The 26,606-nt window shown below is 42.1% G+C and overlaps 1 protein-coding gene across 1 annotated transcript; it reads right to left on the reverse strand.

Annotated features, from left to right (window-relative positions):
- Positions 1-1,087: 1,087 nt before the first annotated feature.
- On the reverse strand, positions 1,088-26,580 carry brwd3 (bromodomain and WD repeat domain containing 3). Its single transcript, XM_038297125.1, has 40 exons — positions 26,419-26,580; positions 26,199-26,257; positions 26,075-26,104; positions 25,849-25,908; positions 24,485-24,635; positions 24,284-24,382; positions 20,929-21,089; positions 20,616-20,837; positions 20,424-20,524; positions 20,262-20,332; positions 19,234-19,334; positions 19,106-19,146; positions 18,921-19,025; positions 18,688-18,838; positions 18,462-18,596; positions 18,256-18,384; positions 17,284-17,509; positions 17,067-17,207; positions 16,786-16,963; positions 16,606-16,699; positions 16,370-16,537; positions 16,226-16,299; positions 15,959-16,151; positions 15,755-15,865; positions 15,573-15,680; positions 13,848-13,972; positions 11,662-11,744; positions 11,472-11,583; positions 11,335-11,396; positions 10,300-10,455; positions 10,099-10,219; positions 9,902-10,027; positions 5,175-5,250; positions 5,041-5,091; positions 4,814-4,948; positions 4,570-4,722; positions 4,319-4,488; positions 4,117-4,205; positions 3,599-3,733; positions 1,088-3,504 (listed from the first exon to the last, which is right to left on the reverse strand). The coding sequence occupies exons 1-40, from the start codon at positions 26,450-26,452 to the stop codon at positions 2,738-2,740; spliced, it is 5,304 nt and encodes a 1,767-aa protein (XP_038153053.1). The 5' UTR covers positions 26,453-26,580; the 3' UTR covers positions 1,088-2,737.
- Positions 26,581-26,606: the final 26 nt, after the last annotated feature.

Consider the following 26,606-nt stretch of genomic DNA (forward strand, 5'->3'; position numbering starts at 1 on the left):
CATTTACATTGAGCTTGCAACAACAAGTCATCATATATCTTCTACATCATTAGTGTGATTTTTTTTTCTTTCTTGAATAAATATTTATATTGTTAATATGTTCCAGTTTAAAAAGGTTCTTGAACAGGTGTTCTATGAGGTCAGCATACCCCACCAGACCAGCGTACATAGAATATGTATGTGCAGGCATGCAGAAAGGGACATTTAAATTACTTCTTTTACATCTGCACCTATCAAGATCAGCATACACTTAACAATTGTATGACAATCTGACAGGTTAGCTGTTACGTCACAGTGAGAAATAGCGAACAAAGAAAACGAGGATGTCTATGTTTAAAGCAGTTTATCTTTAAATTTTGTTTACCTTGTACCCTGGGCTAAAAATATTTATAACATCACGCATAAATAAAGTAGCCTTGTAGACTTCCTTCCAATTATAGTGTTAGACATATGCAAGTCTGACATCTTGCACATGCGTATTGACTGAGTATGCTGGTCTGACAGAACACCAGGTAAAAGAAGTTTTTCTTTTTTTACCTTCCAGGATCAGTCTTTGTAAACACTTCCTGTTTGTTTAATAATTAAATGTAAAAATTCAGGTCGTTTAAAGATTAATCATTTGTGTTTCAAACATTTTCAATGATTTTTTTCTTCCAATAATTGCCTCCAGATTAAGTCTCCTGCAGGGAGCACCTCTGACCCGCAGCCGGGGGGCTGTATAAATTGAAACACTTTAAAATAAAAGGCTTTCTATTCATTTGCCCTTATAAACACTGTTCTCTCAGTGAATCCAGCCATCTCCCTGTCTGTAGGCGTGGCAGAGCCAAGTGCGTCACAGCCTAACCTTGTTTATTCCCTGTGTGACTCAACTCCGCTGCAAAGAGTACATTCAAGTTTATCGGCGCACGTCGCAGTAAACTGACAGACCTGGTAATCTGCCTTTTCTGCCAGCCGGATCGGATGACTCAGTCTCAGCGGTTCTGAACAGCTGCATCCATCTTCAGCAGACATTACAGCTCAATGCTGTATAATCCAGGAACGTGAAGTAAAACTCCAGATCATTTTCAAATGTACCTGTTTTATTTAGAAAAAAACTGAACAAAAAAAACAACACAATAAAAACATTCATATAAAAGAGTCATGTGAGCGTTTTTATTTTTCCACCTACAGCAGAATGATGTCATCCTGATGTCCAGGAAACGCTGAGCTCCATGTCATAAAATCAGATTCAAATATCAGAGTCCATCTTCACACAATTCAAAACATGAGTTAATGCTGCAGCCAGAGGCAGCTGACGCGCTGATGTCAGTTTGTGTTTTATTTCCAGGAACCTGACGAGAACAAAGACCCTCTGGCTCAGAACCACACGCTGAGGGTCCAGGAAGTGTGTTTAGACTTTAGCACCCGGTGCTGGAAAGATGAGCCGAGCTCTGCTCTAAATGCTCTCAGCATGACTGCGTTCATGTAAACACAGAAGCAAAAAGAAAAAGGAATAACAGAGAAGTTAGTTTAGACTGAAAAGAAACCTAAACCACCACCGAATGGAATCCTGCAAGATGAGAAGTTTAAACGAAAATCCAAATATAGCCTCATCCTCAGGTTGCAAAAATAAATGTCAATTTTAATCCAAAATAGAAGTTCGCTGGCACAGTTTAAGGTTTAACATAAAATATTACGAGGTTTCCTGTCAATTTCTCTCTTTCACTCAGCTGCCACATGGAGGAGATAAATGTGCAAATATCTGTTACTTATCACTATCAACATAACAAACAAGAGTAAAAATAAATAAATATTAATAAGGAAGAGTTGTCCAAGAACCCGTCTGCTCTGCTCTGGTCCATCAGAGCTCACCTGGAAGAATGGAGGGTTCTTCTCACCCAGAACAGAAGAGAAAAAACTCATCACCCCATCTGATTCAAACACATAACAGAAACATGTTCTCAGGAAAAATAAAAGACTCAAAGTTCATAGTTTAGTGATGAGGAGGAGATTCCTTCTGATTATTTGCAGGTATTGCTGTTGGCCAGACGACGACATTGTAAGGGTTCCTGCAGACGGTCCATGTTTAAATATACATCCCATAATAAGCTGGGATCACTGCTAAATACTGCCTTCAAACATCAATTAAAATGGTTAGAATTCATGACATCTTGAGAGGAAGGACGGAAGGAGGGAAGGAAGGAAGGATACAACAAAGGATAGGAGGGAACAGCAGAGAGAGGAGGGAAGGAAACAGCGGGGTAGGACACAGGAGAGGGTGGAAAGAAGGGAGGGAGGAAGGAAACAAAAAGAGGACGCCTCCTCAGTAATCAAGCATAAAAACCTTTTCTTATTTCCTTCCTTGTCTAGGGTCTGGAAAATGCCTGAATCAGACCCCAGACTTTTCAGGAGCCCTGGGCTGCTAATGCGTCTGGCGGCGGCGGCAGATGAAGGGCGGGTCGGCTGAATGATTCTTCCTCAAACATCGGAGGTCAACACAGGAGCACCATGTTTTTGGCATCTTCACATGGTTCTTTGGTGAACAGTGGCTGAAGTAGTGTGAGGAACATCTAGTGTTTGAGGAGGAGAGCAGTAAGGCTGAAGGTGAGGCTCTGTCGTCCAGGGAGCAGAAATCCGTGGCGACAGTGGAGGAGCACCAGCAGAACCATAGATATCTAGATTTATTATTTACACACCTGTACAAAAACAAAAATCCCTGAAGTCTTGTGGTGCTGAAAGGAGGAAGAGGAGGGCAGCGTCAGTGACTCCAGCCCATCAGGTGGCTGACCCGGGCCTTCTCCGTCATCCGGCGTACCCGGCCTGAGCGGGACCGGCCCAGGTTCAGCGGGTCGTCTTTGGACCCGCGGCCGTCTTCATCTGACTCGTCCCTGTACACCACCGTCCTGCGGCCCTGGTTCCGTGTGCTGACACGGCCCAGTTTACAAATGCCGCCTCTCGAGCTGTTAGCTGCTACTCTCTGCACATGCAACGCTTCATCTTCCTCCTCCTCCTCTTCCTCAGACTCTTCCTCCTCCTCGGGCTCCTCTTCATCATCCTCCTGCTCAAAGTGTCTTACATTCTCCATTTGCTGCGGCTTCTCCTCTTCCTCCTCACCATCTTCCTCCTCACCATCTTCCTCCTCCTCCTCCTCCTCCTCCTGCTCCTCCTCCTCAGGAAGCTGCAGTCGTGCTCGTTTGGTTCTCTGTGCTGCGTTCTGCACTCCCATCACTTTCCTTTTCCCCGTCACTGCCCCTTTCGCCGAGGGGCAGGCAGACAGGCGGGGAGCTTTGCTGTAGTCGTGATCTCCCCCCTCCACATACTTCTCCGCCTCCGAGTCAGAGCTGCTCCCGCTGTCGGATGAAGAGGAGGAAGACGATGAGGAGGAGGAGGAGGAATCAGACTCTGAGGTTGAGCTGTTGGAGCCAGAGCCATCCTCCTCCTCTTCGTCGTCGGATTGCAGTGCCTCCTGACTCGGTTGCGGCTGAGTTCTGGAGCCATTAGTCAGATGCAGCTTACGCACATAGCCTGAAGCAACAAGCCAGAGGTCAAAGGTTAGTCCTGTGCCTTCCATTTAACACCAGCCTATGAGGAGGGACGCTCCCAGTCGTGTCCATCATACCTGGTTTCTTTGTAGGAGGGGATTGGCTGCGGGTCAAACGTTGGGGCCCCTGGTCGCTTCTTTCCAAGCTTTCCCCTGAGCTTGGAGAGGAAGACGAGGATTCCTCTTCCTCTGCTACAACGCTGCTGTGCTGAGCTGAAAAAACAAAGCAGTAATGATCACAGAGAGGAACTTAATACCTTCCTCACATTTGGCTGATGTTAGAGACCATGAAGGAAAAAAAAAAAAGTTATGGACGGACGGAAGAAAGACAAAAGAAAGAGTCTCTGAAGGATGTGGAACATTGTCCCACAGCAGAGGTAGATAATCCAGACCCAGAAAATAAAAACCGGTCCAGAGATTAGTTCCAGCAATTAGCATATCCAACACAGATTGGGATTACCCACCTCTGTCCCACAGTGGGGCTGCTGAGGGGGAACAAAAAATAGTTCACCCCCCCTAATGAGCCAGCAAATACTAACAGGGTGAGAAAGAAGCAGAGGAGGAGGAGCAAGAGAAGCACAGAGGCTCAAACGTACTTCGAGATGTTCTCTGAGATGTTCTCTTAGTGGAGGATGAGGTTTTTTTAGGATTGGACGACTTCCCCGATTTCTGCCTTCCTCTGACGCTGGAATATAAAACCAGAGAAAAAAAAAAACACCATTTAGAAACCAGCAAACAATATGCCTTCGTGAAATAATTGAGGGAAGATTCCTCTTCTGTGACGGTGCTGCTCGGTACCTGGGGGACGGACTGCTGCGTAGGGAGTTTCCTCCGTTGTGAAGCCTGTTCCTATAACTGAGTCTCTGACGAGTTCTCCGCTCGTTCTGAAGGGCTGACTTGTGGTCAGAAATGATGGAGATTATGTGCTTCTCAAAGAAAGCCGACAGGTTGAGCGTCATGGCATAGATCTAGAAAGAATAGATCATCATACCCACTGTAGTTCTGTATCAGACTTTGGAAGCTGATCGATGCAGGCTGGCCTGCTTTACCTGCGATTTCTTGTTAGGTGTGTAAGCTTTGGAGTTGCTGAAGATCAGGCGGACATCTTTGGCAAACTCCATGGGGTTCTCGTAGTTTCCAGCCACGAGAGTCTCTGACACTGTTCCCAGATCCATGGGAGTGTCAATGATGTCCCGATAGTCCTGAGTAAAAACATCAAGCTGTGTTTAAAAGCTGGACTTTCAGTGTCTGAGAACGCTTCGATGTAATCCGGTTCATTAGAGATGGTTTTACCGGGTATTCAAAGAGATCCACGGGCCGCCTGAACGGCCCTGAGTCAGGCGAAGCCAACATGCGGCGCAGAAGTTCTCGGCAATGACCTCGCCACGCGTTCACATCGAAATCCACACCCCGCTTCTTGGAGTTCGGCTGAGGAGCAGAGATAAAGCTGAGCCTCACTGAGGCACCGGAGCTACTGGTTCCCTCCAGTAAAAGGAGCCGCTGTAGACTGCTGTTCTTACCCGATGTCCCGCAGACGTCCCCGGGGTGTCCGAGTCCACGTCCAAGTCAATCTGAGGAGGACGACGTTTTAAAGAAAACTTCAATAAAAGCGTTTTTTTGATCCATGAAGAAAACAACCAAATCAGAGTCTCACCTCAGCCTCCTCCCCGCTGCTAACCTCGGACCTCATTTTGTGGTACAGGTCCAGGATGTCTGTGCAGCTCTGGTCTCTGAGGATCACAGCAGGTCCAGGAGGAAATCGTTAACGCTCTACTGCAAGTTTTGTCACACTAAAAGCGCAAAACTTGATTTTATTTCATTAATGTTTCTTCAAAAACCAACTCTAAAGGAAATTAGCTTTTAACCTTTGATAACATCGATTAATCTGAAATAGGGGTGGGAGATATATCAAATATACTTTATATATCGAGTTTCCCTGAGCACAATAATTAAAATGACTATCGCAACCATCAGGCACAAATTCGCATGACGATATTAAGCATCTATTTCACTGAGTTTTATCTTTTCCGCACACTTTGAATGCATCATAAACTCCTCTTCTAAACAGGATTATTTTCTCGCACACTGCAGCAACCAGCAAACTAAATATGGTGACAGCAGGTGTTTCAGCTGAGCAATATACGGCAGAGGCTAGGATTTCATGCCAAGGATGCAGAAGAACACAAGAAAAGGTGGCAAAAACCATTGCTGCAAAAGGTAGGAGTATAATTTATTCTACCACCTAAAAAGTCATCGGCTGCAGAATGAAGAATGTTGCAAACTCCGCATGTCAGCGTATTCCCCGCACACCAATTAAAACTTTCAATAAATAAGCTGTGAAGCCGATGATGTTGGCCTCGTTTAAAAAAACAATCCCATATGAGAGAAACAGATGGGAGGGAAATCACAGACGCTCCAATACCTGTGATGTGATCTTCAGAGGTTTCTAAACTTGCCAATGTTCTCAATTTTACAACTTCTTGAGCTCCTTTAAAATTCCTAGTACATAAATAGAATAGAATAAAATAGAAAATTCCTTTGTTCTCCCACAATAGGGGAAATTCTGGTTTAACTGACTAAGGTAGAAACTGTGCAAAACTCAGCATTAATGTAAAAACTTATTGAGGTTGTTGGGAACAGTGATGGCTATAGAGTCTTCCAGCTGCTGGGAGGAAGGATCTGTGATAACGCTCCCTGGTGCATTCAGGGTGCAGCAGTCTGTCACTGAAGGAGCTCTCCAGTTCTGAAACAGCTTAACGCATGGGGTGGGAAACATTATCCAACAGAGATGTTAATTTAGTTACGATCCTTTTGTTTCCCACCTCCTGCACTGAAGATCAATGCTTATAGTTTGGAGGTGCTCTGATGATGCAGTAATTTTTGGACAGTATTTCTAATTTTGCTTTTGTAATTTTTTTTCTTACTATGCACATAAAGCCCTTATTTATTTTGCATTTTATTTAGTATAGTGTGTTTTTGCTTTGTTTCCCGTTTGATCGCTGGGATCTTGTTAAAAGTCTAATACTGACACCCAAAGAAATCATCTTAACTGTTAAAATAAAATGTTTTCAATTTAAAAACAAACGTTTTAATGAGTACATTTGTGCAATTTTATACACTCTAGTGTTTTTGAAGGTAATTTAAACGCATTATGATATATATCGTGTATCGCAATTACAGCCCAAATATAGAAAAATATATAATTAGATTTTCTTCAGATCGCCCAGCCCTACGCTGAACCTCCTGCTGCTTTTCCAGATGCCAGACTAACTTCTTATTCTCTAGCAGTTAATAGGAGAAGGTCTGTCAACAATAGTTTTTTATGGCTTTCCAGATTCTTTCCTAGATTTTTTTCTACAATATTTTGGTCCAAACCAGGTCCGGTTCCCTGGATCCAGTGTTCTGAATGCTTGAGAGGAATCCCTCCTCCGTCTCAGCTGCATTAATGACTCAGTTAGCTCCTAATACTGTCATAAACATGTATACTCCCAAACTGTATCCAGATACAGCACCAATTAAAGAAGCTAAATACCAAAGACTGTGATGTTTAGATATTTTTGCTGATATAATTTACGTTTCTGCATCATTTGCAAATTAAACAGAATAAAATCACAGAAAACTTCATGTATTGTCAAATGGTGTCCATCCATTTTTTTTTCTTCAAGCTTATCCCAAGCAGGTTATCGAGGGGTGCTCTCTAGCTGTCTACGGGCGAGAGGTGGGGTACAGCCTGGACAGATCGCCAGTCCATCACATGGTGTCATATTAGTTTATTTGAAAACTTATTTAACAATTACTGGTGATTCTGTTTAGAAAGCATTTACCTGTAAAGACTAAGTTATATGCCTATAGAAAAGACCAAAAACCATCTGATCATGATTAAATCGAGTTTTAGATGCCAAGCATCCATCATGATGACGTTTAGCTCCTTTTCGAGTCTAAATCCAATCCCAGCTCCAGGCGCGATGACAGAAAGCCAGATGGCTGGAACTAAATAGAGCTCAGCTGTCTGGCAATGCCTGCAGTAAAGCAACAGCTCAGCGAGGTCACAGGCCGACAGATACGAAGGACATAAACTGATTTACAGCACCTTTGAGTTCCAGTCAGTCCTCCCAAAGCCTCATATCAAAACATCAAGAAGAAACAATCATCTTGTTCCCATAAAAAAGGGAGACAGCATCAAGGGAAGAAACGATCAATCGATTGATTTCTTTGTACATAGACAGTAGCAATGATAAATATGTAGGGCTGAAGCAATTAATCAGATTAATTAATTAATGAAATAATTATCATCTAATTTAGTAATTAATCTTTAATTGAAGTATAGAGACTCTAAAACAGGCCTTTAGCTGACAGACTCACTTAGAGCAGGAATCATAACTAAAAAATACATAAACATTTTACATTCAAGATTCCTTTAACTTAGCAACCACTGAACGCCCCAGCAGCTTTGCTCCTCAGCGGTGGATGTAAACCCTCAGTCTGGATATTTTCTCATTTTGATGGGAGGCGCTAACTAGCTTAGCCGCAGCAGGCTACTTCCTTGTTTACCATCTGAGCAGAGGCACAATATCATACCTCAGTTGTTACTGTAAATCAGGGGTGTCCCAATACAACATTTTAATTTCCGATACGATACAGATATTTGCACCTTTAGCCTCATTCTCGCTGAAAATAGTGCGTTAACACGTGTTTTTCAAACATGGTCGACCTGCTGTCAATCAGCATTTGGCTTCCTTCCCACTGGCTATGAAAGCTGATCTAACCCCTCGCTGGCAGCTGCAGGGCCTCTGTCCCCCTGCGGCTGCATGTCTGGTGTGACCATCAGGCTGGGCTAGTTGATGATGTCACCAGTGTGACAGAAATCAGGAAAGTAAATAATGGAGAGCACAGTGGAAGGAAGCCAGGGCGTAGTCAGTGTGCTTTATTGTTTCATTCTATCCCTCCCACCAGAGCTGCTCCATGTTTATTGAATGTAAACAGAGTTTTTGCTTGTTAGATCAGAAGCGACAGGCGCGGTGTGTTGACATCCGTATGTTGCGTTCAATGGTGTCATGTTAATTAGCGAGTCCACCCAGCTCTGGTGTTTCCACAGCATACCAATCAGAGCTGAGGCGATTTTAACATGGGTTGCTTTCCGAGTCGTTTGACTCGGGTAGACACGCATCAGTGAGCTGTTGCCACTGCCACTGAAAGCTGATTGGTCCCGGGTTTAAACTGGTTTTTCCCTTAGTGAGAAAGGGATACATGAGAACTGACCGGTGCCGATATTGAGCCAAGATCACATCAGCATGAATCATTGATGCTTTTAACATTTTATAGTGTTTTATGTCAGGAAAGGTTTTATCAAGTGATTTTACTCCAACAGATCAACAACCAAACCTTTTATTATCAACCAATTGGTTACAGAGTCTAGACAGAAGCAGAGTGTTTCTATCAGTCTGCTTATATCAACAATTTTAGGGCCAGAGATGTCCAAAGGATTAATGTTTATCACTCCTGTAGAAGTATAAATCCTACTGTTAAACACACTTTTGCAGAAGTTAGAGGATAAACTTCAGCTTTTTACTCCAGTAAAAGTGTAAAAGTATCATTTTTAAAACTACTTCAAGTATAAAAGTAAAAGTAATGCAGGGAAAAAATGTTAAGGACAGAAGTTTTACTGCATTACCCTATTAAAGGAACATTTTTCTACAGTTCTGGATGATAACTTCCTTAGACTTCATTTTCTTAGTTTTATAACTAATGGTAACAGTGTCAAATTTAACTTTGCATCATCTTAAAAAACTATTTCTTTAGGTATGTGGTGAACAACAAGTTGGGGCACCACCGAGTCCAACCACAAAGAAATGAATTGTCTGGATGAAACTAATAATTTTTTATGTGTTTTTTTTTTTTTTTTTAAATACTAACAGGCTATAATGAAAATGAGGTTAAATGAAACAAAACTAACGAGTCTTTAAGGAGTAGAAATAAAAAGTTGTCTAAAAAATAATTACTCCAGTAAAGTATAGATAGCCAACATTTCTACTTAAGGAAGGGAACAAAGTATTTGTACTATTTTATTTCACCTCTGCTTAGTTGCAGCCAGATATAATCCAGTATTATATATATTATATCTTCCCCATAGTGAACATACACACCTATTTAGCCCTGAGTATCACTATGGCTGAAATAACATCAGCAAAAACATTTAAGACAGCAGAACAATGATTTAAGCTCCAGTGCAGAAAACCTGAAGGTTTTAATAACTAAAATGAAGAACTGAAACCTGGTTCAGTTTAAATATACGCTGTATTCTTCACCGTCTGATTATTAAGCAAGGAACCGAAAAGCAGAACATCAGCAAAGAGGCTGAAACCTCCAATCTGTGCTTCTCACCCAATGTAGTGGAGGAGGACATCCGTCACCACCTTGGCAGCTGCTACGATTGGGCTTTGGGGTTCATTGAAAGTGCGAGCGTTGTGTTCAATGTAACGCACCTCCCACATCAGCGCAGAGATCCGCCTGCAGCGGGGAAAACCGTCAGCGCACAGCTCAGAGCGACTATTCACAGCACAGGGACGCGTCCTGCTCACCTGTAGAAGCGGTTCTCCAGCCGTCTGCGGATGGTGCTGAGGTCTGTGGGGTAGGCCACTGCCGTGCAGTAAAGGGGATATTCCTGGAGGCTTACAGGTGAGGAGAAAGCCTTCGCCACATCTGGGGGCAAATCAATGTGACATCATGAGAACCAGCACAGATGGGTTCCTTTAACTGAAGCGGAAGCGTTGAAGGCTCACCAAGTTTGAGAAGCTGATCGATGCCTCTGATGACCCGCTCACAGTCCTCGTCCCGAGTGTGAGCCCCCCATTCTCCCTCCTGAGGCCTGTAGAGGAGGGCCTGGAACTCCTCTTCCATCACCTCCACGCCGTCCCCAACCTCTTCTGGCAAAGCAGCTGAGGGAAATCATTCAGAAACTCAAACACCTCTGGATAATAAATATGTTTAAGGTACAGCAGGTCGGTCTGAGATAAGACCAGATTCAAAAGATTTTGTTCTATATCCAGAGAATCCACACTGGAAAAACGTCTAGGAATAAGTACAAATTTTTCAAATTAAGTGCATTTACCGTTAATTTGAGATAGTTTGCCAATGGAATGAGTATTTTTACTCTTAAAATAAGATAATTAGATAATATGCACTTGAAATAAGACACTGTAATTGTGTTTTCTTATTTTAAATGTAAATGATCTTGTTCCATTGGCAAAATGTCTCTTTTACCTCCTGAATCCAAGAACAAATGCACTTATTTTAGGAATAACTTATCTAGATTTCGAAACTCCCAGCAAACAGCTGCTTTAGATCCACATTAAAGACTTCTTTGTTTAGTGTCACCTTTGACCGACTTCAAACTAAAGCCCTTATTAGTTAAGTCTGTGTCCAACTGGCAGTTGCCTGTTCAGGCAGACTAAAAATTCCCCCCTAATGACCCCCCTTTCAGAGACACGGACAGATATTGAGTATTGGAGGCTAAAAAAGAAGCCAAAGGACTCCCATTCCTGAGGGCCGGACACGTTCATCCAATTCAATTTGTATGTTTTCTAAGCCAAAACAAGGCTTTGTTTTTGGTCCACTCTATAAAGCCCGAAACTCAACGCTATTTCTGACATTTTGAATTGAAAAAGCTTCTTGGACAGGAAGTAAAACATCTTCAAACTTGAAAAGAAAGTCCAGTGGATTGTTCTGTTACTTTTTTTGAATCGTTCAAACCTTAGTTGTTCCAAAACATTTCTGTGAATATTTGGTTTAACTTAAAAACAATCAACATCACCAACCTTCTTCTGGAATAGGCTCCATGTCCCAGGGACTCATCTTCTCCCGCTCACCGTTGTCCCACCTGATCAAATGAAATCAGACTCAGCCCAGTCCTTTTAAGAGCAACATAGCTTAAATAAAGCATCCTTTCACATACTTCACTGCATAGCACTGAAACAGGCTGTCTGGATACTCTAGCTGCAGCGGCTGCTGATCCTCCACGGACCCGAACCACCAGGCATCATCTATGATGCTGCGGAACCTCATCCCTGCAGGGAGAACCAGGCATTTTTACACAACTTAACCCAAAACATAACTTCTGGAGAGATGGCTGGGCAGGAACTGACCTGGCTGCCAGTTACGCTCTTTGGCCTCGTTGTAGAACTGCTGCAGCACCAGAAAATCAATGACATCGGGCATGTCGTGATACCTGGAGGAGGATGAAACACGCTCTTAATCTGATGCTGAAGCTGCACACTGCCAAGTATTCAGACCCTCAGTATTCAGACCTCACAATAGAAATTCTAAAAACAGATTTTATTATTAACCTCAAACGCTGTTGCCCCAATGTCGGATTTTTGGAGACACTATATTGTTTAAGTGGGATATCTGTAATTGGAAGTGGGACACGCTATTTTTGGCAGCAAAAACAGAGAAACAAAGAGCAAAAAAAGTATTTCAATCTGCTCCATAATCCAGAACTCCCCAAGTGGAAAAGTTTATTTTTCATCTGGTTCAACTTCATAAAAAATCTTCTTTAAAGAATCTTTGGCTATCAGATTATTAATTGATTAATCAAAAAAAAAAAAAAAAAAAATCAGTAAGAGATTAATCGATTTGCAAAATAATCATATGCAGCTCTAGTTTAAAATAAGATAACAAAATATCTGTTATGTTAAAGAGCCCCATCACATTAGGAATACAAACTTCTGAAAGTACTTTAAGCATGAAATTATTATGTGTTTTTAAATTAAGAGTAATTTCGTTTGAATGTGATTTACTGGAGACATCTATGTTCACAAAGAACACTACTGCTACCTACCGGTTTGTGACGCCACGGCGCGGTATCGGCTGCTGAGCAAATCCCAGTGCTCTATCTGATGTTTGCCACAACCCGCTATTATGCGAAGCAGAGAGTAACGCATTGAAGACGTGTTTTTTTTTTCTGTCCAGAAGTTTGATGGCAAATCCTCCCTCTTCAAGTTGACAATCCAACAACCAGGACCGCAGTGACCCGTCTGTGGTGGATCATGGATTGAAAAGGTGAAAGAACTATTTCTTTTTTTTTGTTCCCACTTTTACCAGATGTATTACAACACCCAACTGCCATGCATGTGGGCATTGTCACTATAACTATAGCTCGGGTGAATTACAATGGTGAAGTCCTCTGGAAATCTTAAATATTTGTTGTTGATTGCTGATGTGTCTAGTAGCATAGGGGTGGAACGGTTCACAAAATCCATGGTTCGGTTCGGTTCACGATTTCGTGGTCACGGTTTTCGGTTCAGTATATGTTTATTGTTACACCGAAAAATAAAAAAAATCATAAAAATTAATGAAAAAATAAAAATTTAAGAAATTAATGAAAAAATCCCAAAAAATAATGAATTGTATTTATTTTTAATGATTCGCGGAAACCCACAATCATTTCCGCTTGTTTTGCTGCTTTAATTTAATCATCTCGCGCATGCTCTCTACGATCTCCAAGTAACTCAGAGCGGAGCGGACGGGAGCCACAGCGGAGGCTGTAGGCTTTGCTTTGTGCAGGTGGTCTGGAGCGGAGCGCTGACGGAGTATGTGGGATTTCGGTGTTAGCATGACATGTTGGTCATGTTGCTGTTAGCAAAAACAAAACGTGTTGCACAATGCTTGCACACTGGTGCACTTTATCCACAACTTTCTTTCCGCCGTCATCGTAGGTCACTCTAAATGCAAAGTGGTCCCATGCAGCAGACCTATAAAGTGCTGCTGGCGCGTCTCCCAACTCCTGTTCTTTCACCACTCGAACCGAACAGTTCGGACGGTTTTTATAAACCGTTCCATCCCTATAGTAGCTCCCATTGATTTTGCTTGTAAAGTGGGGAGAATGGCGCTGGGCTTACCGCACTGTGACGTCACTGCCGGAAGATGTCAGGAGTCAGGTGTTACTAGACTCAGGTCCCAGATTTGGTGATCGGGACGAAAAATATTGTTTTTTTTTATTTTGTTACTGATTAACACTATGTATATGATATTTTCATGTCAGTCTAAACAACACAGATCCGATGTTTTCCAATGCGACCCAGGCCACTTGGCTCTGTGGTCCCGAATCCAATATGAATTTAATCTTGGCCGTTCAGATATAGGTCGCATTCATCCGGCGAGAGCAACAACGCACAGATGGACGCTACTTACCGCAGGATTTAATTCAACCCCAACTGTCAAACGTAACATGTTAACCACCAAACACTGAAGTTAGCTGTTATGATGGCTACAGTTTGAGGGGAGTGAAAACTTTTCCAAGGGGGTGAGTGTGCTCCGTATTGCTGCTCACTTTAAAGAGAAGGAGTCGTTGGTCATCTTCCCTGAGACCGGGTCCAGGAAGGCCAGCTTCAGGCAGCAGAGGGTGGGTGGTCCCACTTCGTACTTGATTCCAACCACCTTCACAGATTCCTGGTCCTAAAGGAGCAACGAGGAAACATCTGAGAAATCATCGTGAAAGCTCACATGAAAGCTGGACCAACTGTTGGGAACCACCTCTGTTTCGCGTGTTCTGGATGGAGACCATCTTATCGCAGAGCGATAGGTTTCTAACCGACTGAAGCACTGAGGTCAGAAAGCTCAGACAGGAAGCCTTTAAAAAACACCGGCTCAACACTATCTTGCTTCCTGGTAGCTAATAGTACAACAGCCTGTGTACTGTTTGCACATAACTGTTTTCTGATTAAAAGCAGACGGAAAGTGTGCAAAAAGCCATTTTTAATTGAAATGAACAGTTTTTAACATTAAAATTCTTAAAAGATGAAAAAGACCTTACATTTACATTTAATTACAATTTAATGTGATTAATTCTGTGTAAGTAATCAAAGAAAAATAAAAACTACCAACATCATCTTCAACAGAGAAAACATCCTCTAAAACCAAAAGGTTCTCTAAGATGAAGTGACCTGTCATCTAACAGTGCTGCTGAAAGTGACAGGTTTCCTTTTATTCCCCTTTCTAAGGGAGTTTTTCGCTCCATGCTTTCTCAGTGTGACGCTTTGCTGTAAAGTCAACCGGAAATTGTCTGATGTCACTACAGACTCATCCAGGAGAGAAAACTGCAGTTTTTCTCAGGGAGAAAACCAATCTGACCGGATGATCTAATTCAGGGGTTGGCAAACCGCAGCTCTTTAATGCCTCCCCTGCGGCTATCTGGAGCTTTTTCAAATAATGTATGAAAATGGAAAACAGAATTAGAGCAGAGATGAAGAGCCAGGCTTTCTGGTCCAACATCAGCGTGTGACCTCACTAATGTGCTTCTGGAGGAGTTGGTAAAAATTCCCATCAACACTTAAACCTTGAAGGCAGCGTTCCCAGAAGAGTTGAAGCTGTTTTAGCTGCAAAGAGTTTTTCAATATCATAGTGAACCCCGATGGATTAGGAAGTTTGGATGTTAATCAGGGCAGGGGAGAGAATACCTTTCACAACATATGGTATCTATCTCTCTAGGGCTGAAACAATCGTGATTAATTGATTATTGAAATAATCAACAACTAATTTAATAATCGATTAATCGTTACCTGGAGTATAGAGACTGTATAACATGCCTTTAGCTGACAGAGCGACCCACTTAGAGCAGGAATTATACCAAGATTGTAAAGAAATATATAAACATTTTGCATTTAAGATTAAAAATAACTTTTTCAGCCATCAATCTGCACTATCCTTGAAGATAGACCAGTTTGTTGGACAGTTTTTGAAGAAATTTTGATGAGTTCTATCCAGAAAAGGTTTTAGTTTCACCTGGTTTAATTTAGTAAAAAAACATTTGTTTAAAAAAACCTTTGGCTATTTGATTATTAAAAGATTAACCCAAAATAAAATTATCAAAGGATTAATCGATTTGCAAAGTAATCGTTAGTTGCAGCCCTATATCTCCCTCTATCGCTATCAATCTATCTATATAAATGTTCTATTATTCTTGATCTATATTTTCCGGGGCCCAGTCAGGGCCTTTGGAATCCTCCTGCTTGTAGCACGGGCCTGAAATAATCGCAAAGAGGGCCGCTGTCCTCACCCTGAGGTTGAGCCTGTTCCACGGCTGCTTCTGGATGTTGATGCTATAGGCCTTGGCCCTGCGAACGGCGCGGACGTACGCCTGATGGCCCTGCTTGAAGTAGATGAGCTGGAAGGAAGGAGAACCGTTGTTAACACGTCAAACATGGCGTCTACTTAAACCTTGTCAAAAGAGGAACTCACTTCATCTCCCATCTGCGGGACGAAAGGAGAGCGACGTGGAACGGTCTCCATGATCCAGGACGGCGGCAGCCATTCCTCCGCATTGAGTCCGGCCAGAGAGGACGTGGGTTTCTGAGTCAAACACAGAAACTCTACTTAACCCGAAAACAAACCAACGTGGCGTCTTCTGTTCATCTAGCGGCAGCGGCTTTCGCTCGCTCTAACCTGTTTAGTGTTTTTGGGTTTCTTCTTCTTCTTGTTTTCTTTCTTCTTCGCCTCCTTATCCTCGTCACCGCCCTCTTCCTCCTCGGAGCTGCTGTAGCCGGCGGGCCGTACGGGTCTCCTGGTCAACCTCTTCGGTGGCTGGAGGTTGATTCCTGCATCAGCCGTCCAGTCTGAATACTCGCTGGACGAGTCGCTGCGGACCGGAAACGGAGGATGTTAGCTGGGTGATCAGAGAAGCTGTCTGGGGGAAACACTGAGGCCGTTTACCTGGAGCTGCTCTCGCTCTGCCATTGAGCTTCATCCTCAGAGGAGTCACCAGAATGTTCCGGCCTCTCCTGTTCCTGTAAACCCACAGATCAGCGTTAGCGTCATTATAAAAAAAGCCTGTTTTCTGCTGCAGAAGGAGCTTACTTCTCCACTGTCTGAGTCCACCTGGCTCTCAGAGTTACGCCTGTTGCCTGGGTTCCGACTACGGGTTCCAGGTCGGCGGACCTGAGCCGATCGGGTCTGATAGGAGTGTTGCTGCTTCTTCTTCTTGGTGGGCCGCAGGGAGCGCAGACGGGAACCTAGAGTGTTGCTCTGGAACATAGAAAACATTTTAAAGAGCGGCTCTGATGTGAGGCCAACATGGACTGGAACAGCCGTACCTTCAGGATGCAGCCCACTGGTTTCTTCCTCCTCTCTGCGTTGTACAGGGAACACTCCAAGTCACTTTTGGCTTGTCTGCATTCCTCAAGTACTCTTTAAGAGAGAAACAATTATGATCCAGCACACCATAAAGAAGTGGTTGATGCTTCCCGGAGTGGCTGCTCAGGATTCCGGCTCACCTGAAGGTACCATGCGGAACCTCTGTCACCACCACCCTGCGGCTCCAGGCCAGCAGGTCCCTCTCGGTGGCCACCTGACTGCGCAGCGAGTTGTGCTGCATCTGCCACACACCCTCCACCTGGCCGCTCCTGCGAGGTTCGACCCCAGGAGAGGAGGCCACCACCTCTGCTTCAGCAGCTGCAAAAGGAGCCCATTTTAGAGGGGGAAAGAAACTGTTGACCCTCATTCATCATTTAACGCGTTCAGACTGTATGGAAGTGCATAATGAGAAGCAGCCAACCCATGGGTCCATCTGCCTGCTGCTCCACATTCTGCTGTCCGTCCTGTTCGTTCTCTAACTGCCTGATGAGATTGTCCAGAAGGCTTTCGCCGTTTTCTGCCGTTTGCTGTCCAAGCACCTGCTCCACCAGCTCTCCGTCCCCTAAAGGACAGGGCAGAGACGTCCTAAATCAGCCTGCTGCTGATGCATCAAATGGCTACAGTGAGCCGGTTTTTACCGTTAGCCATGTATCCCAGCTGAGGAATCAGCTGTTCCTCTTTGTGGTTTTCCCTTCCTGGGACCAGTCGCTGGTAGCGGGGAGGATGAGGGTTTCCGTCCACGTCTACGAGGAAGGGAGGCGGCATGAGGTGGGGGGCCTGCTGCGTCTGCTCATCCAGAACGTAGTTGTTGGAGTCTCGAATGAGAGGCCGGTAGTCCGTGTGGAAGAACATCTGGTCAGGAATCTGAAAGGAAATAAGACAAAAAATCGACTTACTAAGGCTGCAACTAACATTCATTTCGCAAATTGATTAATCTGTTGATTATTTTTCAAATTAATTATTGATAATCTGATAGCCAAAGATTCCTTAAGAAAGTAAACCAGGTGAAACTAAAATTTCTCCACTTCAGGAGTTCCGGATAGAGCATAATGACAGATGAAAAAGTTTATCTTAAATGCAAAATGTTTACTCTTGGTATAATTCCTGCTCTAAGTGGGTCGCTCTGTCAGCTAAAGTCATGTTTTACAGCCTCTATGCTCCAGTTAACATTTAATTGATTACTAAATTACTTGATGATTATTTCTATAATCGATTGTTGTGGCCCTACGACTTACAATTGTTGATTAGAAACCAAGTTAAACTAAGTGATCCTGCTGTAGGCTCACGTTTTACAATCCATCTGATGTAGTTTAATGAAATACAACCAATACGCTTCATAAAACCAAATTTTTAAAATACTAAAGATGAATTTTGTTCTAAAATAATAATCCTTGTCTTCTTAATTCTCCTTTCAGCTCTCTTAAGTCAAATTTTGCATCTTTTTAGGCTCTTTTTTTAAACTGTTTTTACCTTAATGGTCCATATAGATGGTACTAAAATCTGTTAAATCTTAGCAGATTTGTTTTCTGAAAAAGTTATTCATATGGTCAGATGGTACAGATTTTAAACTCTCCTAATGAAAGAGGAGGCCATAGGTGCCAGGATGATACCTTTTCATACGGTTTGCTGCAGCCAAAGCCAAATATCAGTAAATGTCCGTGTGAGTCTGTGCAGGAAAAATGTTGTCCATCGGCTGAGAATTTGCAGTCAAAAATGGCTCCATGGCCCTGGCCCTCGATCTGGAAAAACGATTCCAACATGAACACAAGGCCAATAACGACTCCTGGGTTTGCAAACCTCGCAGCTGGCAGGTTACCATGTTGAAGAAGTTTCGGATCTTGACTCCTTTGCTCAGGTCCCAGATGTAAATGTTGCCATCATGGCCTGCAGAGAGCATGATGCGGGGGTCGAAGGGGTGGGCCTCCAGCACGTATACTTCATCATCGTGTCCCTTAAGCAGGCAGGAAAAACTTGTTGGAAACGTTCGAAGAAGATCTGGACATCCTGAAAAGATCTGCAGTTAAATGTTTTCTGCTTCTTACCGACAGAACATGCAGCAGCTGGCCAGAGGTGGCGCTCCACACTTTGAGCAGGTAGTTTGAAACAGCTGTGATGACAGAGCTGTCCCTGCGATCCCAGGCAACCATGGTCACCACCAGCTTGGTTTTATCCTCCCCGTTAGCAACGGCGGTCCTGATAGGAAGGTGTAAATCACTAATTCTATAACCATCTTTAAAGTCTGTGACACATGACTCGTTTCTGACGGCTCTCTTACCCGGGAAGCCTTGCCGTCATGTCTAACGTGATGTTTTTCCACTCCTGCTGCTGGTAATGCCAGATCCTTGCTGTGCCGTCTCGGCTGCCACTCACAAACCTTAGGCTGGAACACAGAAGATAGACTATCAGAATGCTTTAAACTCCATAAATACGAAGGAAAACCGTTTCCTCTTCAGATCTCACCTGTCACTGTTATTGCTAAACTGGACGACCACAACTTTATCCTAAAAGGATAAAGATGAATATTATTCAACTCCATAGGACAGAAAGAGACAAAAATGTCGACAGATGGTCTGCTTTTTTTTTTTTACCGTGTGAGCATCCAGCTCCGACACCTTCATAGGAGTCTCTGCTCCGAGGTAGTAGACCCTGATCATGTGATCTGTGCCGCCAGTGGCCATGAACATACCTCCTGATAACAAAAACATATTCAAGAGACCAAAACACATGGAGCAATACGATCAAGATTCCGTCAGATTTGAAAACATACATCAGTCTTTTCCTAAATAAGCTTAGTAATTTCTCCTGAATTTTAAGAGTTTACAGATTGCACAGGATTATTAAGTGCCGAATAACACGAGGATGGTTTACACATATTTATTGGATTAAAAACTATTCAAACTGAACTCAAACTGGATGAGATATATGCAAAGTTATATAATTTGCAACTAAATATTAATCTGAAAAACACAAAGTTTTATATTAATATATGATAAGACTGTGTTTTACAAATATTATATAATATAGTATAACATTATTCAGTATTTTTTCAGGATTGCTCTTTGATAATGAGTATTATGATCTATAGAGAACATTCGTTGTAATGTCATTTACAAAAGAGAGTAAAGTTATTATTTTGTTTTTTAAATTAATTTTATGTTATGATCATTTTTATTCATTTTTTGTCATTGTCAAGATCATAGTGAATGGTAAATTTATGTTGTGTCTAACTTAAGACTTTTTGTCCTCATAAGTTTGTCTAAACGTCTTCCAAAACACAAAATTATAATTATTTATGAATATGTGAACATTTGTTCTTTAATCAGTTAATGTGTGTCATATATATTTTAGAACATGTTTTGTTTGTTTAAGGGATTGTGACATGTAAGAGATGATTGTAATATTATCTCTGACTCGTCTTTCGTGTGATTAAAATGAGATCTAAGGCGCCTCCTATTCTTTCTGACAGCAGCTGTTTGAACTGTGGTCCGATCCAAGATGGTCGCCTTCTATGCACATGTCCAATGAGGCGTCTACGTATACAATGTCTCTGAATACTAAGATGCAGCTACAGATATATACCAACTTGATTAACATTGTGGAATCACTGTAGGCTCACCGCTACTGAAAGAAGAAGTGGAGACCTGGACACCTGGTCGCGATCGCTCAACAAACTTCACTGGCTGATCGCTGGGGAAAAATTACAAAAACATTGTTAATTTTTCTGCTTAAATGAATCTAAAAACAAAACCTTCAGAGTTCAAAGGAAAGGAAAACTCACTCAAACTTCATACTGTGGGAATGCCACTTCCAGAAACACACCATCCCATCTGCGCCTGTTGATGCAAGGTATCGCTTCGTCCCTCTGGCTGCAGGACAAAACTAAAAACAGACAAACCCTTACAGTTCAGTGGTTTTTAGGTGCTTATAGCTAATTGTAAAACCGCTCCACCTCTGAGGATCACAGCATCACCTGTATGGATGTGATAGAAGCCGCGTGGGCCTGCAGCACGGCTATGGGGGCACAGGTACGCAGACACCACACTCTGATGATTTTGTCACAGCTTGCAGAGGCGATAAGGCTGTTTTCAAAGTTCACAGCCATGTCACAGATCTCGGCTGAGTGGCCGCGGAGCGTAGAAAGGAGCCGGCCGTCGTCTGTGGCCCAGATCTTCACCAGGCAGTCGTCTGAACCCTGAACCAAACCCCAGACAATATCTTCTTCAAACTGGATCTCCAGAAAGCAACGGGGCAACAATGTTCCAGACAAACAAAGGATCCCTGACCGTAAATATCCGCCGGCCTGTGCGGTCAAACACCACGCAGTAGACTGAAGAGAGGTGGCCCAGGATACGCTTGTGTATCTTCATGTGCTGGTAGGATGAAGACGGCAGGACCTGGCTGAAACGGGCCGAACCCGTGGCCTGGCGAGCGCCCATGATGGACACTTTGTGTGAAAGGACACATTATGAGACCTCAGCAGGGACATATAAGACACAAATACTCTGATAAACAGAGGAAGCCTTCAGACTCATCAGGGAAAGTCTACAGAATTAACTTTTTTAGGACTTTTACAGGATTTCCTCCAGGAAGTTTTAAGCCAGGCATAGACTTTTCTGGCCGATTCTCCAGTCATCCGTGAATTTTCGATCGGGCCGAGTTTCAGCTTATCACGTGTCGCTTAGTGTACAGGGGGTAAAGAGGGGCGACCAGCCTCTGGTGGCCACCTCCCAACTCCTGACCAGGGATCGTAAGCTCGGGAGGAAAGCAACTATGTTTAAAATTCAGTCGGCCGTCGCCAGATCGCATCAGAGCGTCGGGCTGCACAGTGGGAGAACATTATGAGCTGTGAACTTTTAAAAAGTTTAACCTGTAGCTTAAAATACTGAAAATAGCGCACAGTGTATGCCCGGCTTTAAACTACACTGATAAACTGACTATAAAATATGTATGCTAATAAGACTTTGTGAAATAATCTGTACATTTTCATATATGACCTGAATCCTCACTGGATATATGTAATTTTCATTTTCCAAAAAGACAGTAATCCATGGCTCAGGAATTACAGGTGCTGGTCATAAAATTAGAATATCATGAAAAAGTAGATTGATTTCAGTAATTCCATTTAAAAAGTGAAACTTGTATATTATATTCATACATTACATACAAACTCATATATTTCAGATGTTTATTTTGTTTAATTTTGATGATTACAAATGACAACAAATGAAAATCTCAAATTCATCATATCAGAAAATTAGAATATTGTGAAAAGGTTCAAAATTGATGGCCCCTGGTGCCACACTCTAATCAGCTAATTAACTCAAACCACCTGCAAAAGCCTTTAAATGGTCTTTCAGTCTAGTTCTATAGGCTACACAATCATGGGGAAGACTGCTGACTTGACAGTTGTCCAAAAGACGACCATCGACACCTTGCACAAGGAGGGCAAGACACAAAAGGTCATCGCTAAAGAGGCTGGCTGTTCACAGAGCTCAGTGTCCAAGCACTTGGATTGTGAAACAAAACCCATTCAAAAATGTGGGGGAGATTCACAAAGAGTGGACTGCAGCTGGAGTGAGTGCTTCAAGAACCACCACACACAGACGTATGAAAGACATGGGTTTCTGCTGTCGCATTCCTTGTGTCAAGCCACTCTTGAACCACAGACAGCGTCAGAAGCGTCTTGCCTGGGCTAAAGAGAAACAGGACTGGACTGCTGGTGAGTGGTCCAAAGTCATGTTCTCTGATGAAAGTAAATTTTGCATTTCCTTTGGAAATCAAGGTCCCAGAGTCTGGAGGAAAAGAAGAGAGGCACTTCATCCACGTTGCTTGAAGTCCAGTGTAAAGTTTCCACAGTCAGTGATGGTTTGGGGTGCCATGTCATCTGCTGGTGTTGGTCCATTGTGTTTTCTGAGGTCCAGGGTCAACGCAGCCACATACCAGGAAGTTTTAGAGCACTTCATGCTTCCTGCAGCTGACCAACTTTTTGGAGATGCAGATTTCATTTTCCAACAGGACTTGGCACCTGCACACAGTGCCAAAGCTACCAGTACCTGGTTGAAGGACCATGGTATCCCTGTTCTTAATTGGCCAGCAAACTCTCCTGACCTTAACCCCATAGAAAATCTATGGGGTATTGTGAAGAAGAAGATGCAATACACCAGACCCAACAATTCAGAAGAGCTAAAAGCCACTATTAGAGCAACCTGGGCTATCATAACACCTGAGCAGTGCCACAGACTGATCGACTCCATGCCACGCCGCATTGCTGCAGTAATACAGGCCAAAGGAGGCCCAACTAAATACTGAGTGCTGTACATGCTCATACTTTTCATGTTCATACTTTTCAGTTGGCCAACATTTCTATAAATTCTTTGTTTTTACTGGTCTTCAGTAATATTCTAATTTTCTGGTATGATGAATTTGAGATTTTCATTTGTTGTCATTTGTAATCATCAAAATTAAACAAAATAAACATCTGAAATATATGAGTTTGTATGTAATGTATGAATATAATATACAAGTTTCACTTTTTTAATGGAATTACTGAAATCAATCTACTTTTTCATGATATTCTAATTTTATGACCAGCACCTGTAAACAAGTGATCCATGCTGTGTGGGAATCAAGTCACTATTTTAATTCAATAGTTTTAGAGAAAAAAAAAAGAATAGATTAAAAACTATGCTTCCATGATATTTATATCTTGCTTTGTAATCCAGGACAGAATCAGTAACTTCGCTCATGTGTTTTACGTCAGCTGTGGAAAAATGGGGCAGGTCTGCTGTCTGATCTGACTGCAGGAGGGGCTCCAAGCTGGTCTGCTTTCATCTGGTGCTGCTAAACTCACCAAAAACAGAGAAAGGTCACTGGATTTCTCTCCAGTTGCTATTTTTAAGTTGCTACAGGGTCTAAAAAGTCTCCATATACACCGATTAAATCACTGAGTTTTTTATCATTGGACTGTCGCCCCCAGTTTTCCTCCACAGCAGAGCAGTGACCTGTAGCCTTCAGTTAGCTTCATATGCTAACCAGCTCCACAGGGAGACAGGAGGGCTAGGGTTTTTCAAAATAAAGTACATTTAAACAATATTTAACTGATTATAATGTGATAAAAGGCAAATATAAACAGTATGCTAAATCAGATGCATTACACCGTTATATTTATTTTTCGTAATTCTGAAGGTTTGGTGGCTTTTATTTTGTGACATCAAATATATGTAGAGGAAACTCTGAAACTAGAAAACAACATAAAAAATAAAAAAAATTATAGAAACATTTTTAAATTGACATCAATTATTCAGCCAAAAAAATTTGAATTGAAAAATCTCAATTGATTTGATTTGAATTGAAAAAGCTTCCTGGATGGGAACGAAACATCTTAAAACTTAGAAACAAAGTCCAGTGGATTGTTTTTTTTACTTTTTAGGAAAACCTGATAAAAGATGCCCTAGATATTCGATCCAGGTCAAACATTTATCTTTACATAAATAATACAGTGCATTTTTTGTACCGTACATGTCTTGAATCAAGGAACATGTTTTCCTTGATTCAAGTCATTGGGGGCAGAAAACTTTCTGGAATGCATTTTTAATCCCCGATTGCACAGGAATAAAGTACATGAAAAGCTTTACGTACCAACGTTAGGAACATTCCCAATAACAGCAGGAGGTTCCGGGGGCCGTCCTCTGTGCAGGGCAGCAACAGCAGAGCCACAGCATACTTTGCTGGTACAACCTAAATGTAACCAACAGTTAACACATTTATTTCTAAACTGGCGAGAATGAGGCAAAGAGCGCTACAGAACAAGAGAAATCAGAAAGAATACAGTATGCTTACTTTTGGCGGTGCGAAGCAAAGACTGCCTTCCCAGCCCCAGGAGTGTTTGGACTCCAGGAACACTGGGTGGGATCTCCTTCTCTATAAGTGGACTGATCCGCCGACAGACTTGGAGCAGATAGTCTGCAGGAATGTGCTGATTCAAAACCACCTGGGTGACATATATGAGAAAACTCCTGTTTCAGCTACACTCTGCACTAACAGAACCATCACAGAAGTCAAGCCGTGCTTAAAATGGTAATTGTCAGTGAGTTAGTATCACCTATGTCTGTTTCCCTTTTCAAATTAATCATCTTTAAACTGTGGACTTCAAATAATTAAAAGTGATGAAATGATGTCACTCTGAGCTATCGAAACCCCAAGGAGTGGATTGAAGGGAAAAAATAAATAAACAATAAATACGGTTGAGTGTAATATAATCGCAATTTAGCCAAAGGCAATTTTCAAATTAATTTCAAATTAACACAGAAGGGAAGAGACAGTTGCAGAAAGTTCAAACTATTTCACACAAAAATGAAAAAAAAAACTGAAACGCTCAAATGAAACATCTACATATTTGTGCTTAGTGTAAAGGGGATTCGCAATTTTGATTTTTGGCAAAATCGTTCACACACAGCTACATGTGCACACAATCATTCAAATTTGTAAAAAATACCATAAATCATTTTTTTCTAAAAATAATTATTAGCCATACTGGTTAAAGCATAATAGTAATTTGTTTGTTTTGTTTTTTTTTTTGGCCATTTAAGAATTCAAATTAGCACAACAAAAATGGAAAACTGTTTAAATAAAATTGCATCTCCCTTTATGGTTTTAAATGTTAATTTCGCTTTAAATATAAAGCAAGATATGTTAATATAGATATATTTTTAAAGCAAAATTATCATTTTAAAGCAATCAAGGGAGATACAATTATATATATATGTGTGTAAATGAAAATAAATACAGTTATTTGAGAACACACACACGAAAACAAAGAAGGTGGGGCTTAAAAAACGCAGAGCGAATCAAATGGCTCATTCAACTCTTCCGGGTAGAAAGAAGAAGCAGCAGCAATTTGATTGGCTTCTAAAGATGATTGACAGGTCTCGGTATCTTACTTAGCCTATCACGATCCGCCTAGCTCTACTCTACCAGCCCACAAGCTCCACACAATAGCGAAAGCACATTTAGTTATTTATCAACAGGCCTGGATTACAATTAGTTTTTAATAAGTTTTTTTTTTCATAAGGAATCCTTTCGTCCAAATAAATTGTGAGTTAAAAAAAATTATATCAGCAAGACAATTTTTTTAAATAAAAATTCGTCAAAAAGTATAAAACGACACATTTCCAAATAATATTTCCAATAAAACTCCAACCTACCCAGTCTTGGAAACTCCGTTTGAATATCTTTCCGTCCCAACTCCATCGTTGCGGAACCAACTAAAGTTAAAAACAAGCAGTTAAAGATAAGGCAGCTACCAGTTCCCTCCACGGCAAAGGGACTCGTTCATCCTTCAAACGCTCTTCCAAAAATAAACGGACTTAGTTTCGTTCAGAAGGTTTAGCATCACTGGGCAGAGCCCACAGGAGGAAAACACAAACTTACCTCATACTCCTCCAGCTCCTCGATCAGAATCTAACAACAGATATACACAGTTAGCCCGACAGGCTAGCTGTGCGCTTCCTTTAGAAAATATGACCGTTTTTAATGTAGAAACGTAACGTTTTACCTGTGCTGCCTTTTTACATGGTCCAGACTGTAGAAATCTGGCAATGAGGAAATACAGCTCTGAAAAGAAATAATTCGCTGTTAGCTTGTGACTAGCCGTGCTAATGCTAGCTAGCGTCTGGCTTCGCTCGGTTGCCAGGATCACCAGCTGATGTCCACAACTCCAAACTCTGGAAATGTTCAGTTATTTATAGCAAATCAAACGGACGCTCGGAACTCACCCGCTTCGATTTGTGAACACTTTTCTTTTGCCATTACTATTTCAGGACAGGCGACATTCAGCCAAAACTGGTGTTTTAGCCCGCTCGTTAGCCGCCGGCTAGCTAACAGTAGCTAAAACAGGCTATTGAATGGCCTCCTCCTTTCCCAAGTTGTTATAAATTACCTGCAGCATTGTGTTAGCGCCCTC

The sequence above is a fragment of the Cyprinodon tularosa genome, unplaced genomic scaffold, assembly GCF_016077235.1.
Source record: "Cyprinodon tularosa strain WSP-4 unplaced genomic scaffold, ASM1607723v1 ctg110, whole genome shotgun sequence".
Taxonomy (NCBI): Eukaryota; Metazoa; Chordata; class Actinopteri; order Cyprinodontiformes; family Cyprinodontidae; genus Cyprinodon; species Cyprinodon tularosa.

Coding starts and splice junctions, on each gene's coding strand:
- brwd3 (XM_038297125.1), bottom strand. CDS start 26,452: ATGGCAAAAGAAAAGTGTTCACAAATCGAAGCGG. Junction 18,597..18,687: donor AGCTGCTGCATGTTCTGTCG/GTAAGAAGCAGA, acceptor TGCCTGCTTAAG/GGACACGATGATGAAGTATA. Junction 4,206..4,318: donor CGCAGCAGTCCGTCCCCCAG/GTACCGAGCAGC, acceptor TTTATATTCCAG/CGTCAGAGGAAGGCAGAAAT.